This window comes from Coregonus clupeaformis, chromosome 37 (genome assembly GCF_020615455.1).
Source record: "Coregonus clupeaformis isolate EN_2021a chromosome 37, ASM2061545v1, whole genome shotgun sequence".
NCBI lineage: Eukaryota > Metazoa > Chordata > Actinopteri > Salmoniformes > Salmonidae > Coregonus > Coregonus clupeaformis.
Window position 1 is genome coordinate 9284923 of NC_059228.1, and position 17975 is coordinate 9302897.

Genomic DNA, 17975 nt, shown 5'->3' on the forward strand with positions numbered 1-17975 from the left:
GTGGCGTCATTTGCACCAAGAGAAAGGGAGGGAGAGAGGGAGGAAGAGAGAGAGAAAGAGAAGGGGGACGGCACCATAACATAACAATGCACTTGGAGGGTTGGTCGGCGAACACAGCTGGGCCAACCACAGTGGTGGGGTGATAATGAGTGATAACTGTGATGGGCTGGTGGCTGTTGTCCCCCACAAGCCCTAGAAAACTGTGCCCACACACACACACACACACACACACACATCAGCAACACCTATCCATGTCAAGGTGCATTTGCCGAATCACATATAGTGTAGACACTGTAACTGATATGTTCACAACACATGAATCAATGTGCTTACCTCAATAACCTGCCTTGTATCCAATCTGAAGTTGAAATCCCCAAAGACAAAATATGGCACCTTTTCAAACCGCTGGTCAGTGATCCTGAAAAACATTACAACTATTTGTCATTAAAAGTGAATTGATCTTAGTGGAGTAGGCTGTTATACTGTTGATGTGACTCTCTGGTGGGCCTTAGTGTTAGGTTGCCTCAGAGCATTTTATTTATGAGGTGCACACCACCACCTGGTGGCACCAACACTTGCAAGAAGTTTGCACCCCTGTGGAGAACAATATTCAACATGACAAAAAAACAAAAACAGAATTGTAGCAGTTAACGTGAATAGATTTGTGTAGATCAGGGCCTTTCAAATGTTTTATTCAAATCAAATCACATTTTATTTGTCACATGCACCAAATACAACAGGTGTAGACCTTACTGTGAAATGCTTACTTACAAGCCCTTAACCAACAATGCAGTTTAAGAAATAGAGTTAAGAAAAGATTTACTAAATAAAATAAAGTCAAAAATAAAATAAAAAGTAACACAATAAAATAATAATACAGAGGCTATATACAGGGGGTACCGGTACCGAGTTAATGTGTGGGGGTATAACTGAATCAAATGTGCAAGTTTCAAATTACACTGAACAGAAATATAAACGCAACATGTAAAGTGCTGCTCCCATGTCTAATGAGCTGAAATAAAAGATCCCAGAAATGTTCCATACGCAGAAAAAGCTTATTTATCTCAAATGTTGTGCACAAATGTGTTTACATCCCTGTTAGTGAGAATTGTATCCTTTGTCAAGATAATCCATCCACCTGACAGGTTTGGCATATCAAGAAGCTGATTAAATGGCATGATCATTACACATGTGCACCTTGTGCTGGGGACAATAAAAGGCCACTCTAAAATGTGCAGTTTTGTCACACAACACAATGCCACAGATGTCTCAAGTTTTGAGGGAGTGTGCAATTGGCATGCTGACTTCAGGAATATCCACCAGAGCTGTTGCCAGATAATTGAATGTTCATTTCTCTACCATAAGCTGCCTCCAACATCGTTTTAGAGAATTTGTCAGTACGTCGAACTGGCCTCACAACCGCAGACCACGTGTAACCATGCCAGCCCAAGACCTCCACATCCAGCTTCTTCACCTGCAAGATCGTCAGGGTGGGGTACGGAGGAGTATTTCTGTCTGTAATAAAGCTAATTCTGATTAGCTGGGCCTGGCTCCCAAGTTGGTGGGCCTATGCCCTCCCAGGCCCACCCATGGCTGCGACCCTGCCCAGTCACGTAAAATCCATAGATTAGGGCCTAATGAATTTATTTCAATTGACAGATTTCCTTATATGAACTGTAACTCAGCAAAATCTTTGAAATTGTTGCATTTATATTTCTGTTCAGTATATGTTCTAGTTTGTGATTGAGTTAATTTTAACATGCTGTTCCAAATAGTGTATGAGTAGATTTGATTGAGTGTGCTTGCAGGGGCGTCATGCACCCATTATTTTAGAGGGGGTACAAAGTTCGTGAGGATGGAGGGGGGGTGGTCAGCAGAGGGGCCAGGAAGTTGGAACATTTTCTGAAAAAGCTTTTTCCTGCAATCTAAAGCCATAATCATCATTCCTAATTCTATGTAAATATATATGTATATTTTTCTGCATAGTTTATCTAATCATACCTCATTACCTGATCAATTTTCATTTTAATGAGGGTGTCATTCTGACTGTTGTAAACAATTATTTATATATACACACTAGATGACAGATAGGGGGCACTGTGTTGAAGCCACCGTGCCTGCATCTTGGCACTGCCCCAACATTGTAAAAAATATTTGGAAGCTATATAAATGCATTTATTAATGTCTACATTAGTTTTGCTAGATTTATGCTATTACAAACACCTTAATGCATACTTGTAAATTATATTATACTTTCTTGAGATTACTAATGTTACTGTCCCCACTACAATTACAGAAATACTTACACATAATTTTGTTCTTGAAACATTTAATTGAAATATACAAAGCATCAGCAATTCAGGGCCTTCAGAAATTATTCCACATTTTGTTGTGTTACAGCCTGAATTTCTCACCCATCTACACACAATACCCCATAATGACAAAGTCAAAACATATTTTTAGAAATGTTTTATTGAAAATCTAATTGACATATGTATTCACACCCCTGAGTCAGAATCACCTTTGGCAGTGATTGCAGCTGTGAGTCTTTTCTGGGTAAGTCTTTGCTTTGCACGTATTACTTTTAAAATTCTTCAAGCTCCGTCAAGTTGGTTGCCATTTTAACGTCGACATAGATTTTCAAGCCAATTTAGGTCAAAACGGTAACTAGGCCTCTCAGGAACATTCAATGTCGTCTTGGTAAGCAACTCCAGTGTATATTTGGCCTTGTGTTCTAGGATATTTTCCTGCTGAATGGTAAATTGGTCTCTGAGTGCCTGTTGAAAAGCAGACTGAACCAGGTTTTCCTCTAGGATTTTGCCTGTGATCGCTCTATTTCGTTTCTTTTTATACAAAAAAACGCCCTAGTCCTTGCCGATGACAAGCATTCCCATAACATGATGCAGCCACCACCATGCTTGAAAATATGAAGAGTGGTACTCAGTGATGTGTTGTGCTGGATTTGCCCCAAACATAACGCTTTGTATTCAGGACATAAAGTAAATGTTTTTGCCAATTTTTTTGCAGTTTTACTTTAGTGCCATGTGCAAACAGGATGTATGTTTTGGAATATTTGTATTCTGTACAGGCGTCCTTCTTTTCACTCTGTCAATTAGGTTAGTATTGTAGAGTAACTACAATGTTGTTGATCCATCCTCAGTTTTCTTCTATCACAGCCATTAAACGCTGTAACTGTTTTAAAGTCACCATTGGCCTTATGGTGAAATCCCTGAGCAGTTTCCTTCCTCTCCGGCAAGTGAGTTAGGAAGGCCGCCTGTATCTTTGTAGTGACTGGGTGTATTGATTCACCATCAAAAGTGTAATTAACAACTTCCCCATGCTCAAAGGGATATTCAATGTCTACTTTTTTTTTTTTTTACCCATCTACCAATAGGTGCCCTTCTTTGCGAGGCATTGGAAAACCTCCCTAGTCTTTGTGGTTGAATCTTTGTTTAAAATTCACTGCTCGACTTAGGGACCTTACAGATAATTGTACACTATAAATACAAAAGTATGTGGACACCCCTTTAAATCAGTGGATTCGGCTATTTCAGCCACACCCGTTGCTGACAGGTGTATAAAATCGAACACACAGCCTTACTGAAGACCTCAGGGACTTTCAACGTGGAACCGTCATAGGATGCCACCTTTCCAAGAAATCTGTTATGTCAAATTTCTGCTATGCTAGAGCTGCCCCGGTCAACTGTAAGTGATGTTATTGTGAAGTGGAAACCTCTATGCCTCTAGGCTCAGCCTTTTAGCTGTAGGCCACACAAGCTCACAAAACGGGACCACCTAGCACTGAAGCGCGTAGCGCATAAAAATAATCTGTCCTCGGTTGCAACACTCACTCCCGTGTTCCAAACTGCCTCTGGAAGCAATGTCAGCACAATAACTGTTTGTCAGGAGATTCAACTTTTGGCAACAGTTTGGGGAAGGGCCTTTCCTTTTTCAGCATGACAATGCCTGTGCACAAAGCGAGGTCCATACAGAAATGTTTTGTCGAGATCGGTGTGGAAGAACTTGACTGGCCTGCACAGATCCCGGACCTCAACCCCATTGAACGCCTTTGGGATGAATTGTAACGCAGACTGCAAGCCAGGCCTAATCGCCCAACATCAGTGCCCGACCTCACTAATGCTCTTGTGGCTAAATGGAAGCAAGTCCCCGCAGCAATGTTCTAACATCTAGTGGAAAGCTTTCCCAAAAAAGTGGTGGCTGTTATAGCAGCAAAGGGGGGACCATCTCCATATTAATGCCCATGATTTTGGAATGAGATGTTCGACGAGCAGGTCTCCACATACTTTGGTCATGTAGTGTATGTGTGGGGTACAGAGATGAGGTAGTCATTAAAAACTCATGTTAAACTCTATTATTGCACACAGAGAGAATCCATGCAACTTATTATGTGACTTGTTAAGCACATTTTTACTCCTGAACTTATTTAGGCTTGCCATAACAAAGGGGTTGAATACTTATTGACTCAATACATTTCAGCTTTTCATTTTTAATTAATTTGTAAACATTTCTAAAAACATACAGTGGGGAGAACAAGTATTTGATACACTGCCGATTTAGCAGGTTTTCCTACTTACAAAGCATGTAGAGGTCTATAATTTTTATCATAGGTACACTTCAACTGTGAGAGACAGAATCTAAAACAAAAATCCAGAAAATCACATTGTATGATTTTTAAGTAATTAATTTGCATTTTATTGCATGACATAAGTATTTGATCACCTACCAACCAGTAAGAATTCCGGCTCTCACAGACCTGTTAGTTTTTCTTTAGGAAGCCCTCCTGTTCTCCACTCATTACCTGTATTAACTGCACCTGTTTGAACTTGTTACCTGTATAAAAGACACCTGTCCACACACTCAATCAAACAGACTCCAACCTCTCCACAATGGCCAAGACCAGAGAGCTGTGTAAGGTAAAATTGTAGACCTGCACAAGGCTGGGATGGGCTACAGGACAATAGGCAAGCAGCTTGGTGAGAAGGCGACAACTGTTGGCGCAATTATTAGAAAATGGAAGAAGTCTTAAGTTCAAGATGACGGTCAATCACCCTCGTTCTGGGGCTCCATGCAAGATCTCATCTCGTGGGGCATCAATGATCCTGAGGAAGGTGAGGGATAAGCCCAGAACTACACGGCAGGACCTGGTCAATGACCTGAAGAGAGCTGGGACCACAGTCTCAAAGAAAACCATTAGTAACACACTACGCCGTCATGGATTAAAATCCTGCAGCGCACGCAAGGTCCCCCTGCTCAAGCCAGCGCATGTCCAGGCCCGTCTGAAGTTTGCCAATGACCATCTGGATGATCCAGAGGAGGAGTGGGAGAAGGACATGTGGTCTGATGAGACAAAAATAGAGCTTTTTGGTCTAAACTCCACTCGCCGTGTTTGGAGGAAGAAGAAGGATGAGTACAACCCCAAGAACACCATCCCAACCGTGAAGAATGGAGGTGGAAACATCATTATTTGGGGATGCTTTTCTGCAAAGGGGACAGGACAACTGCACCGTATTGACGGGAGGATGTAGGGGGCATGTATCGCGAGATCTTGGCCAACAACCTCCTCCCCTCAGTAAGAGCATTGAAGATGGGTCGTGGCTGGGTCTTCCAGCATGACAACGACCCGAAACACACAGCCAGGGCAACTTAGGAGTGGCTCCGTAAGAAGCATCTCAATGTCCTGGAGTGGCCTAGCCAGTCTCCAGACCTGAACCCAATAGAAAATCTTTGGAGGGAGCTGAAAGTCTGTATTGCCCAGCGACAGCCCCGAAACCTGAAGGATCTGGAGAAGGTCTGTATGGAGGAGTGGGCCAAAATCCCTTGCTGCAGTGTGTGCAAACCTGGTCAAGACCTACAGGAAACGTATGATCTCTGTAATTGCAAACAAAGGTTTCTGTACCAAATATTAAGTTTTGCTTGTCTGATGTATCAAATACTTATGTCATGCAATAAAATGCAAATTAATTACTTAAAAATCATACAATGTGATTTTATGGACTTTTGTTTTAGATTCCGTCTCTCACAGTTGAAGTGTACCTATGATAAAAAAAAAATATATATATATATATATATATATATATATATATATATATATATATATATATATATATATATATATTTGCCAGAAAAAAACATGGGGGATTGGAAGTGATGCAGACAATTACATTGATGGAAGTTACAATCTATCTGAAATATTAAAGCTGATCTATCCCCTAAAAAATAAAATGAAATAAAAAAAGAACTGGCAAATCTGGTGCAGTCCATGAGGAGGAGATGCACTGCAATACTTAATGCAGCTGGTGGCCACGCCAGATACTGACTGTTACGTTTGATTCTGACCCCCCCTTTGTTCAGGGACACATTATTCCATTTCTGTTAGTCACATGTCTGTGGAACTTGTTCAGTTTGTCTCAATTGTTGAATCTTGTTATGTTCATACAAATATTTACACATGTTAAGTTTGCTGAAAATAAACGCAGTTGACAGTGAGAGGACGTTTCTTTTTTTGCTGAGTTTATTACAGAGAATCAAAACATTTCTGTTTTATTTATTCATCAAGAAGGATAGGCTCCATAGCTTGATCAAATGTTCATTTACAAGCATACCTCCTGCGAGTGCTGCCCATCACTGGCAGCTAAAATCAAATTAAAACACTTTGTGTCACTCTACACTCTCTCTCTTGCTCTGTGGTGCACCACTTATTAGGGAGAATAGGTGGGTACTCTTTGCCTGGTCCAGTCAGTGTGCCACCTCCGCAAAATACCGCTGACAGATATTTTTATAAATAATTATGATAAAACGTTTAGTCATTAATTTAACATTGGCCAAATTAAAAAACAGTAGAAATCTGAGTGCCCTTGTGCCCACTATGGGCATTATCTCCTTTCTATGGGAAGCTGCTATACTTTGCTCGGTCCCAATATCCACACTTGCATACTACTTAGTATGTGGTGATGTATTGACCATGTGTAACGGAGTTAAGAATGTGGCGTAAGCTTGAATGTCGCGGATGGAGCCATCCAATCGGTACCTTTTGGGTGGCTCAACCTGTTGGAACATTGTCAAGGAGGGCGGTCACGTGTTGCAAAGCAGAGGATCACTGGTTCGAGCCCAGTGTGGGGCAGTCGGACAGTGGAGGAAGCTAAGCTGTTAACAGAACGCGGTCCCGTTAAACATGCATGCTAAGTTGTATTCTAGTGTGTATATACAGTGCATTCGGAAATAACTGATTCCACATTGTGTTATGTTACAGCCTTATTCTAAAATAGATTAAATAAACAATTTCCTCATCAATCTACACACAATACCCTATAATGACAAAGCGAAAACAGGTTTTTAGAATTTTTTGCAAAACAAAAACAAATTTAAAAAACTTCAATGGAGTCCACATGTGTTAAATTCAATTGATTGGACATGATTTGGAAAGGCACACACCTGTCTATATAAAGGTCCCACGGTTGACAGTGCATGTCAGAGCAAAAACCAGGCCATGAGGTTGAAGGAATTGTCTGTAGAGCTCCAAGCTACGATTGTCGAGGCACAGATCTGGGGAAGGGTACCAAAACATTTCTGCAGCATTGAAGGTCCCCAAGAACACAGTGGCCTCCATATTCTTAAATGGAAGAAGTTTTGAACCACCAAGACTCATCCTAGAGCTGGCCGCCCGGCCAAACTGAGAAATCGGGGGAGAAGGGCCTTGGTCAGGGAGGTGACCAAGAACCCAATGGTCACTCTGACAGAGCTCCAGAGTTCCTCTGTGGAGATGGGACAACCTTCCAAAAGGACAACCATCTCTGCAGCACTCCACCAATCAGGCCTTTATGGTAGAGTTGCCAGACGGAAGCCACTCCTCAGTAAAAGGCACATGACAGCCCGCTTGGAGTTTGCCAAAAGGCACCTAAAGGACTCTCAGACCATGAAAAACAAGATTCTCAGGTCTGATGAAACCAAGATTGAACTCTTTGGCCTGAATGCCAAGCGTCACGTCTGGAGGAAACCTGGCACCCTCCCTACGGGGAAGCATGGTGGTGGCAGCATTATGCTGTGGGGATGTTTTTTCAGCAGCAGAGACTGGGTGACTAGTCAGGATCGAAGGAAAGATGAATGGAGCAAAGTACAGAGAGATCCTTGATGATAACCTGCTCCAGAGCGCTCAGAACCTCAGAATGGGACAAGTTTCTGAATGTCCTTGAGTGGTCCAGCCAGAGCCCGGACTTGAACCCGATCTAACATCTCTGGAGAGACCTGAAAATAGCTGTGCAGCAACACTCCCCATCCAACCTGACAGAGCTTGAGAGGATCTACAGAGAGGAATGGGAGAAACTCCCCAAATACAGCTGTGCCAAGCTTGTAGCATCATACCCAAGAAGACTCAAGGCTGTAATCGCTGCCAAAGGTGCTTTAACAAAGTACTGAGTAAAGGGTCTGAATACTTATTTAAATGTAATATTTCAGGGTTAACATTTTTATTTATTTGCACAAATGTCTAAAAACCTGTTTTTGCTTTGTCATTATGGGGTATTGTGTGTAGATTGATGAGGAACAAAACCAATTTTACCAATTTTATCATAAGGCTGTAATGTAACAAAATGTGGAAAAAGTAAAAGGGTCTGAATACTTTCCGAATGCTCTGTAGGGACATGGTCATGGAACATTAATAAAGAGAGAAATCCAGTAACCCACAGTATCTAATAGAACCAGAGGTAATACAGAACTGTGTGTGTGAGGTAGGGAGGATTCATGGAGTCTAGATCCCAGGTTCATGGAATGCTTCCAGATCTACAGCAGAACCGGCATCCAAGCGCATTTAAAACGCACATAAGCGACATATAATTAACTTCCTATACCTAATAATTGACTTAATAGAGCCCCCCTCTTACAGAGGAGAGATGAGAAATTAAGATGATTGCGATAGCGCTGCTAGCCTACTTGTGTAATTAATGATTCAGGATGCTAGCACCTCGCTAATCGGGGGGGATAAATCTCTGGGTGGAGGGTGGACTCCTTCCCGGACCCCTGATAACAATATATTTATGAGGCTGTAAAAAGAGAAGGCACTCGGTGGTGGGTCCCTTCCTAGTCCTCTATCATAAAGCACCACCACAGACCAGGCAGAATAGGAGCGATGGGGAGGGGAGGGGGGAGAGTGAGGGCACAGCAGCATGGGAAAATGTGCTTGTTGTGGGGTGAGTGAGAGACACCTGCACCTCAGACTACCAGTCATGGGTGCTGGTGGCTAGATGGGGGTAACACACACATGATGTCATCATTGACCTTCCCCAGACATGCTTTAAGAGACTGAAAGAGCACTCTATTCAAATACAAGGACAGTTTACATTTACATTTTACAGTTCACACCCTGCATTTGTTGTGGTGCAAGTGGCCAATGGAAAGGTCACTTAAAGACAGTAACATTTCTTGAGTTAAAAAGTTGCGTTTGCAAACCCATGTCTCTCAGTGTCCTAGGGCCAAATGGGCCACAATGAAAATATAAGTTAGTCTGTCAAAATAAATAGAGGTCTAAGAAAAGTAAAGGGCTGTGACGGTCTTGGAATTTGAGATTACGTTAATTGGCCATGTCATTGTACACAGTCACCGCCATAACCGTTCAGGGGGTGGGGGTGGGGGGTCAAAAAAGAGGTCACAATTCTGTTTGTTCACCTTTTTACAAAGATATGCTTCTTAATAAAAACCTACTTGAAACAAGCCATTACACTTTGTTATTATCATGGCATTCCATTATGATTATTCAGGTTTTTACTTATAAATATGAAATAAACAATTTAAGAAATGCTAGGTTGGAAAGCATCTGTCGCATTTTCGGATTGACACAACATTAATGGAGTCGAAATAAATATATATTCCTACCTTGTCCTTGTCTGTTGGCTTTTGCATATAAAACAAATAAATACCGATCCCATTGAAATGAAGTCCGATGGGTTTTCTCCCACTTTTCCCAACAAATTCGCATAATGTCACAAACCCTACTGCTGCGGTAATTCGATGGCAGTGACATATTTTCTTCAATGAGAGGACGCCGTATTGAGAGAAATAATGTAGCCTAAGCTACTGAAAACAGGCCTTTTACAAGATTAAATCGTGACTGGAGAGTTTGATTCTTATTAAAGAGATGGTGTCCAGACAGGCTAATTTAGGAAACTTTCAGAATGGATTATTGAGAAAATCAACAAACTCAAATACGCACACCCCCGTAAAAGCACCCGTCAATCAAAGCCAATGTCAGACACAAGCAAATAAATCTTCTTTCCTTAAAAGGGATAAAAAATCTAGGCCTACCTTAGGCTTTCTTGAAAGTAGGCTATAAGATAATTAATTGACAATGAAAGTATATAGGGGACAGCTATGCTATAGTATGAAGATGAAATTGACTATTAAAATAGAAACAAATTCACACAACATGTCCATAGCCTATTTATCAGCGACACTGATTATCAAGGGGGAGAGTGTTGGAAAGATGTATTATAATTTGAATGGATGTAAAAAAATATATATACAGTGGGGAAAAAAAGTATTTAGTCAGCCACCAACTGTGCAAGTTCTCCCACTTAAAAAGATGAGAGAGGCATGTAATTTTCATCATAGGTACACGTCAACTATGACAGACAAATTGAGAGAAAAAATCCAGAAAATCACATTGTAGGATTTTTTATTAATTTATTTGCAAATTATGGTGGAAAATAAGTATTTGGTCACCTACAAACAAGCAAGATTTCTGGCTCTCACAGACCTGTAACTTCTTCTTTAAGAGGCTCCTCTGTCCTCCACTCGTTACCTGTATTAATGGCACCTGTTTGAACTTGTTATCAGTATAAAAGACACCTGTCCACAACCTCAAACAGTCACACTCCAAACTCCACTATGGCCAAGACCAAAGAGCTGTCAAAGGACACCAGAAACAAAATTGTAGACCTGCACCAGGCTGGGAAGACTGAATCTGCAATAGGTAAGCAGCTTGGTTTGAAGAAATCAACTGTGGGAGCAATTATTAGGAAATGGAAGACATACAAGACCATTGATAATCTCCCTCGATCTGGGGAGACGCAAGATCTCACCCCGTGGGGTCAAAATGATCACAAGAACGGTGAGCAAAAATCCCAGAACCACACGGGGGGACCTAGTGAATGACCTGCAGAGAGCTGGGACCAAAGTAACAAAGCCTACCATCAGTAACACACTACGCCGCCAGGGACTCAAATCCTGCAGTGCTAGACGTGTCCCCCTGCTTAAGCCAGTACATGTCCAGGCCCGTCTGAAGTTTGCTAGATTGCATTTGGATGATCCAGAAGAGGATTGGGAGAATGTCATATGGTCAGATGAAACCAAAATAGAACTTTTTGGTAAAAACTCAACTCGTCGTGTTTGGAGGACAAAGAATGCTGAGTTGCATCCAAGAACACCATACCTACTGTGAAGCATGGGGCTGGAAACATCATGCTTTGGGGCTGTTTTTCTGCAAAGGGACCAGGACGACTGATCCGTGTAAAGGAAAGAATGAATGGGGCTATGTATCGTGAGATTTTGAGTGAAAACCTCCTTCCATCAGCAAGGGCATTGAAGATGAAACGTGGCTGGGTCTTTCAGCATGACAATGATCCCAAACACACCGCCCGGGCAACAAAGGAGTGGCTTCGTAAGAAGCATTTCACGGTCCTGGAGTGACCTAGCCAGTCTCCAGATCTCAACCCCATAGAAAATCTTTGGAGGGAGTTGAAAGTCCGTGTTGCCCAGCGACAGCCCCAAAACATCACTGCTCTAGAGGAGATCTGCATGGAGGAATGGGCCAAAATACCAGCAACAGTGTGTGAAAACCTTCTGAAGATTTACAGAAAACGTTTGACCTGTGTCATTGCCAACAAAGGGTATATAACAAAGTATTGAGAAACTTTTGTTATTGACCAAATACTTATTTTCCACCATAATTTGCAAATAAATTCATAAAAAATCCTACAATGTGATTTTCTGGAAAAAAACATTCTCATTTTGTCTGTCATAGTTGACGTGTACCTATGATGAAAATTACAGGCCTCTCTCATCTTTTTAAGTGGGAGAACTTGCACAATTGGTGGCTGACTAAATACTTTTTTTCCCCCACTGTATATATATACAGTGAGGGAAAAAAGTATTTGATCCCCTGCTGATTTTGTACGTTTGCCCACTGACAAAGAAATTATCAGTCTATAATTTCAATGGTAGGTTTATTTGAACAATGAGAGACAGAATAACAACCAAAAAATCCAGAATAACGCATGTGAAAAATGTTATAAATTGATTTTGCATTTTAATGAGGGAAATAAGTATTTGACCCGCTCTCAATCAGAAAGATTTCTGGCTCCCAGGTGTCTTTTATACAGGTAACGAGCTGAGATTAGGAGCACACTCTTAAAGGGAGTGCTCCTAATCTCAGCTTGTTACCTGTATAAAAGACACCTGTCCACAGAAGCAATCAATCAATCAGATTCCAAACTCTCCACCATGGCCAAGACCAAAGAGCTCTCCAAGGATGTCAGGGACAAGATTGTAGACCTACACAAGGCTGGAATGGGCTACAAGACCATCGCTAAGCAGCTTGGTGAGTAGGTGACAACAGTTGGTGCGATTATTCGCAAATGGAAGAAACACAAAATACCTGTCAATCTCCCTCGGCCTGGGGCTCCATGCAAGTTCTCACCTCGTGGAGTTGCAATGATCATGAGAACGGTGAGGAATCAGCCCAGAACTACACGGGAGGATCTTGTCAATGATCTCAAGGGAGCTGGGACCATAGTCACCAAGAAAACAATTGGTAACACACTACGCCGTGAAGGACTGAAATCCTGCAGCGCCCACAAGGTCCCTCTGCTCAAGAAAGCACACAGGCCCGTCTGAAGTTTGCCAATGAACATCTGAATGATTCAGAGGAGAACTGGGTGAAAGTGTTGTGGTCAGATGAGACCAAAATGGAGCTCTTTGGCATCAACTCAACTCGCCGTGATTGGAGGAGGAGGAATGCTTCCTATGACCCCAAGAACACCATCCCCACCGTCAAACATGGAGGTGGAAACATTATGCTTTAGGGGTGTTTTTCTGCTAAGGGGACAGGACAACTTCACCACATCAAAGGGACGATGGACGGGGCCATGTACCGTCAAATCTTGGGTACTTTTTTCCCTCACTGTATATACAGTGGGGAAAAAAAGTATTTAGTCAGCCACCAATTGTGCAAGTTCTCCCACTTAAAAAGATGAGAGAGGCCTGTAATTTTCATCATGGATACACGTCAACTATGACAGACAAATTGAGAATTTTTTTTCCCGAAAATCACATTGTAGGATTTTTTATGAATTTATTTGCAAATTATGGTGGAAAATAAGTATTTGGTCACCTACAAACAAGCAAGATTTCTGGCTCTCACAGACCTGTAACTTCTTCTTTAAGAGGCTCCTCTGTCCTCCACTCGTTACCTGTATTAATGGCACCTGTTTGAACTTGTTATCAGTATAAAAGACACCTGTCCACAACCTCAAACAGTCACACTCTAAACTCCACTATGGCCAAGACCAAAGAGCTGTCAAAGGACACCAGAAACAAAATTGTAGACCTGCACCAGGCTGGGAAGACTGAATCTGCAATAGGTAAGCAGCTTGGTTTGAAGAAATCAACTTTGGGAGCAATTATTAGGAAATGGAAGACATACAAGACCACTGATAATCTCCCTCGATCTGGGGCTCCACGCAAGATCTCATCCCGTGGGGTCAAAATGATCACAAGAACAATGAGCAAAAATCCCAGAACCACACGGGGGGACCTAGTGAATGACCTGCAGAGAGCTGGGACCAAAGTAACAAAGCCTACCATCAGTAACACACTACACCGCCAGGGACTCAAATCCTGCAGTGCCAGACGTGTCCCCCTGCTTAAGCCAGTACATGTCCAGGCCCGTCTGAAGTTTGCTAGAGTGCATTTGGATGATCCAGAAGAGGATTGGGAGAATGTCATATGGTCAGATGAAACCAAAATATAACTTTTTGGTAAAAACTCAACTCGTCGGGTTTGGAGGACAAAGAATGCTGAGTTGCATCCAAAGAACACCATACCTACTGTGAAGCATGGGGGTGGAAACATCATGCTTTGGGGCTGTTTTTCTGCAAAGGGACCAGGACGACTGATCCGTGTAAAGGAAAGAATGAATGGGGCCATGTAGCGTGAGATTTTGGGTGAAAACCTCCTTCCATCAGCAAGGGCATTGAAGATGAAACGTGGCTGGGTCTTTCAGCATGACAATGATCCCAAACACACCGCCCGGGCAACGAAGGAGTGGCTTCGTAAGAAGCATTTCAAGGTCCTGGAGTGGCCTAGCCAGTCTCCAGATCTCAACCCCATAGAAAATCTTTGGAGGTAGTTGAAAGTCTGTGTTGCCCAGCGACAGCCCCAAAACATCACTGCTCTAGAGGAGATCTGCATGGAGGAATGGGCCAAAATACCAGCAACAGTGTGTGAAAACCTTGTGAAGACTTACAGAAAACATTTGACCTGTGTCATTGCCAACAAAGGGTATATAACAAAGCATTGAGAAACTTTTGTTATTGACCAAATACTTATTTTCCACCATAATTTGTAAATAAATTCATAAAAAATCCTACAATGTGATTTTCTGGATTTTTTTTTCTCATTTTGTCTGTCATAGTTGACGTGTACCTATGATGAAAATTACAGGCCTCTCTCATCTTTTTAAGTGGGAGAACTTGCACAATTGGAGGCTGACTAAATACTTTTTTCCCCCACTGTATAAAAGGACTTTATTGACTTACTGTGTGAGGTGAAGAAAACATTACTGAGAAGCCCAGCTGGGCACTTTTGCGAGAAGCAGGCCAGGTACGTCTATGCGTGCTGAGGCGCACACGCTCCGTGAACATTAACAGGATAGAAAAACCAGACACATGCTCATTGTTCACATGGAGCAGATAGGCCTAAATGATGTCATGAACTAAACCCAAAATTGTTTCTCATAAGTGTAAGTGGTTGTGAACTCTGCAAACAACCTTTCCACTCTGAAAATTAGAATGGTAAATTACTGTAAATAATATATCCATTACTAGAAATGTATTAACCAAATGACAGGGATTAACCGTAAATTACCTGTTTTACAAATGGTAGGCTACCACATGGGCATTCATAAAAGTGCATTGCAGGCCGACACTGTATAGCCTAAGCTACTATTCTACTTTTGGGGGATAGGAGGACGTCAATTTTTTTTGTTTTGCCTAGGGCAGCATATCGGCCAGGACCGGGCATGATCAGCGTTGATTAGTCTATACATTAAGAAAAGATTCGGATCAAATTATACCATGCCAGGCTGGAGAGGATTGGCGCTTTGTCCATTTGACACAACATTAGCGCATTGCAGGCCTCAGAGCCAGAACAACCTTGTCGACTGCTGTTGAATAATGAATGAATAGTCAGCGACATCCAACCTTTTTTAAATAGCCAATTTATTTATTTCCTAGCAAGCAATGAAAATGTGCATTGTATAAAAGAAAGTCCACACATCGAACAATTTTTTTTTTTACTGAAGTGACATAGCCTACACCCCCGCGCATCTAGCGTATTAGCTGCTCGAGCATCAAAGGACAGTTAGGAAAAGGAGGAGATGTAGAAAGTTTAATAGACTAAGTTAGCAAAACAATCTCGCTATTAGGTCAAGTTAATCTACAGTCCCAGTCAAAAGTTTGGACACACCTACTCATTCCAGGGTTTTTCTTTATTTTTACTATTTTCAACATTGTAGAATAATAGTGAAGACATCAAAACTATGAATTAACACATATGGAATCATGTAATAACCAAAAAAGTGTTAAACAAATCAAAATATATTTTATATTTGACATTCTTCAAAGCAGCCACCCTTCGCTTTTATGACATCTTTGCAAACTCTTGGCATTCTCTCAACCAGCTTCATGAGGAATGCTTTTCCAACAGTCTTGAAGGAGTTCCCACATTTCTGAGCACTTGTTGGCTGCTTTTCCTTCACTCTGTGGTCCAACTCATCCCAAACCATCTCAATTGGGTTGAGGTCAGCTGATTGTGGAGGCCAGGTCATCTGACGCAGCACTCCATCACTCTCCTTGGTCAAATAACCCTTACACAGCCTGGAGGTGTGTTTTGGGTCATTGTCCTGTTGAAAAACAAATGATAGTCCCACTAAGTGCAAACCAGATGGGATGGCATATCACTGCAGAATGCTGTGGTAGCCATGCTGGTTAAGTGTGCCTTGAATTCTAAATAAATCACAGACAGCGTCACCAGCAAAGCACCCCTACACCATCACACCTCCTCCTCCATGCTTCACGGTGGGAACCACTCATGCGGAGATCATCCGTTCACCTACTCTGCGTCTCACAAAGGCACGGACCAAAGAACAGATTTCCACCGGTTTGCTCATGTTTCTTGGCCCAAGCAAGTCTCTTCTTCTTATTGGTGTCCTTTAATAGTGGTTTCTTTGCAGCAATTCGACCATGAAGGCCTGATTCACACAGTCTCCTCTGAACAGTTGATGTTGAGATGTGTCTGTTACTTCAACTCTGTAAATAATTTATTTGTCCTGCAATTTCTGAGGCTGGTAACTCTAATGAACTTATCCTTTGCAGCACAGGTAACTCTGGGTCTTCCTTTCCTGTGGCGGTCCTCATTAGAGCCTGTTTCATCATAGTGCTTGATGGTTTTTGCAACTGCACTTGAGGAAACGTTCAAAATTCTTGAAATCTTCCGGATTGCCTGACCTTCATGCCTTAAAGTAATGATGGACTGTCATTTCTCTTTGCTTATTTGAGCTGTTCTTGCCATAATATGGACTTGGTCTTTTACCAAATAGGGCCATCTTCTGTATACCACCACTACCTTGTCACAACACAACTGATTGGCTCAAACGCATTAAGAAGGAAAGAAATTTCACAAATTAACTTTTAACAAGGCACACCTGTTAATTGAAATACATTCCAGGTGATTACCTCTTGAAGCTGGTTGAGAGAATGCCAAGAGTGTGGAAAGCTGTCATCAAGGCAAAGGGTGACTACTTTGAAAAATCTCAAATATAAAATATATTTTGATTTGTTTAACACTTTTTTTGGTTAATACCTGATTCCATATGTGTTATTTCATACTGTACATGAAACTAAAGTTAATAAAAATACATTTAAAAAATGGCCTATTCAAACGGATTCGACTGTTATTTTATTTTCATGACAGCCTTCATCCATCACCATCAGTTACACAGTTATTCAATTACCATCACAGCCCTAGTTATAGCAAAGATGGTACAGTATGAAGATATCTAGAAACTGCTTGTTCAATATAAATCCCTGCTAAGCTCATGCGTAGAAACACGTCAATCCGGCCTAACGGTCGTCTCGCGGCGAACTGCGCATGTGCAGGCCATCAAATCAAAGGCACTTATTTGATATACACTGTGTGCACAATTATTAGGCAAGTTGTATGTTTGAGGATTAATTTTATTATTGAACATCTACAGTGCTCTCGGTCAATCCAAAATGTTAATAAACCTCAAACCTGAATATTTAAGAAAGTAAAAGTGAGGTTTTGGCTTTCTTTGGAGAATATCTGTGTGTGCACAATTATTGGGCAACTATTAGTGTGCAGAATTATTATGCAACTAAATGAAAAACGAAAAGTTCCCCATCTCACATGTTTATTTTCATCTGTTAAAGTGAGAATAATAAACAAACAACTCAAAATGTACAAATAAACATTTCAGACATTTAATGGAGTCTGTCAGTTTCTTGATCTGTTGACGATCAACTTTTTGTGCAGCAGTAACCACAGCCTCACAGACACTGGTCAGAGAGGGGTACTGTTTTCCTTCACCGTAAATCGACCGTTTAAGAAGGGACCACAAGTTCTCAATAGGGTTTAGGTCAGGTGAGGAAGGGGGCCATGTCATTATT

The 17975-nt window shown here is 41.6% G+C and overlaps 1 protein-coding gene across 2 annotated transcripts in view; it reads right to left on the reverse strand.

Annotated features, from left to right (window-relative positions):
* The window catches only part of LOC121553490 (inositol polyphosphate-5-phosphatase A), a 286624-nt gene that overhangs the window by 81240 nt on the left and 187409 nt on the right, over positions 1 to 17975 (reverse strand). For both annotated transcript variants that reach the window (XM_041866626.2, XM_041866625.2), the window contains exon 9: positions 334 to 418. In XM_041866626.2, the coding sequence (XP_041722560.1) occupies positions 334 to 418 (85 nt within the window). The remainder of the gene's footprint in view (positions 1 to 333; positions 419 to 17975) is intronic.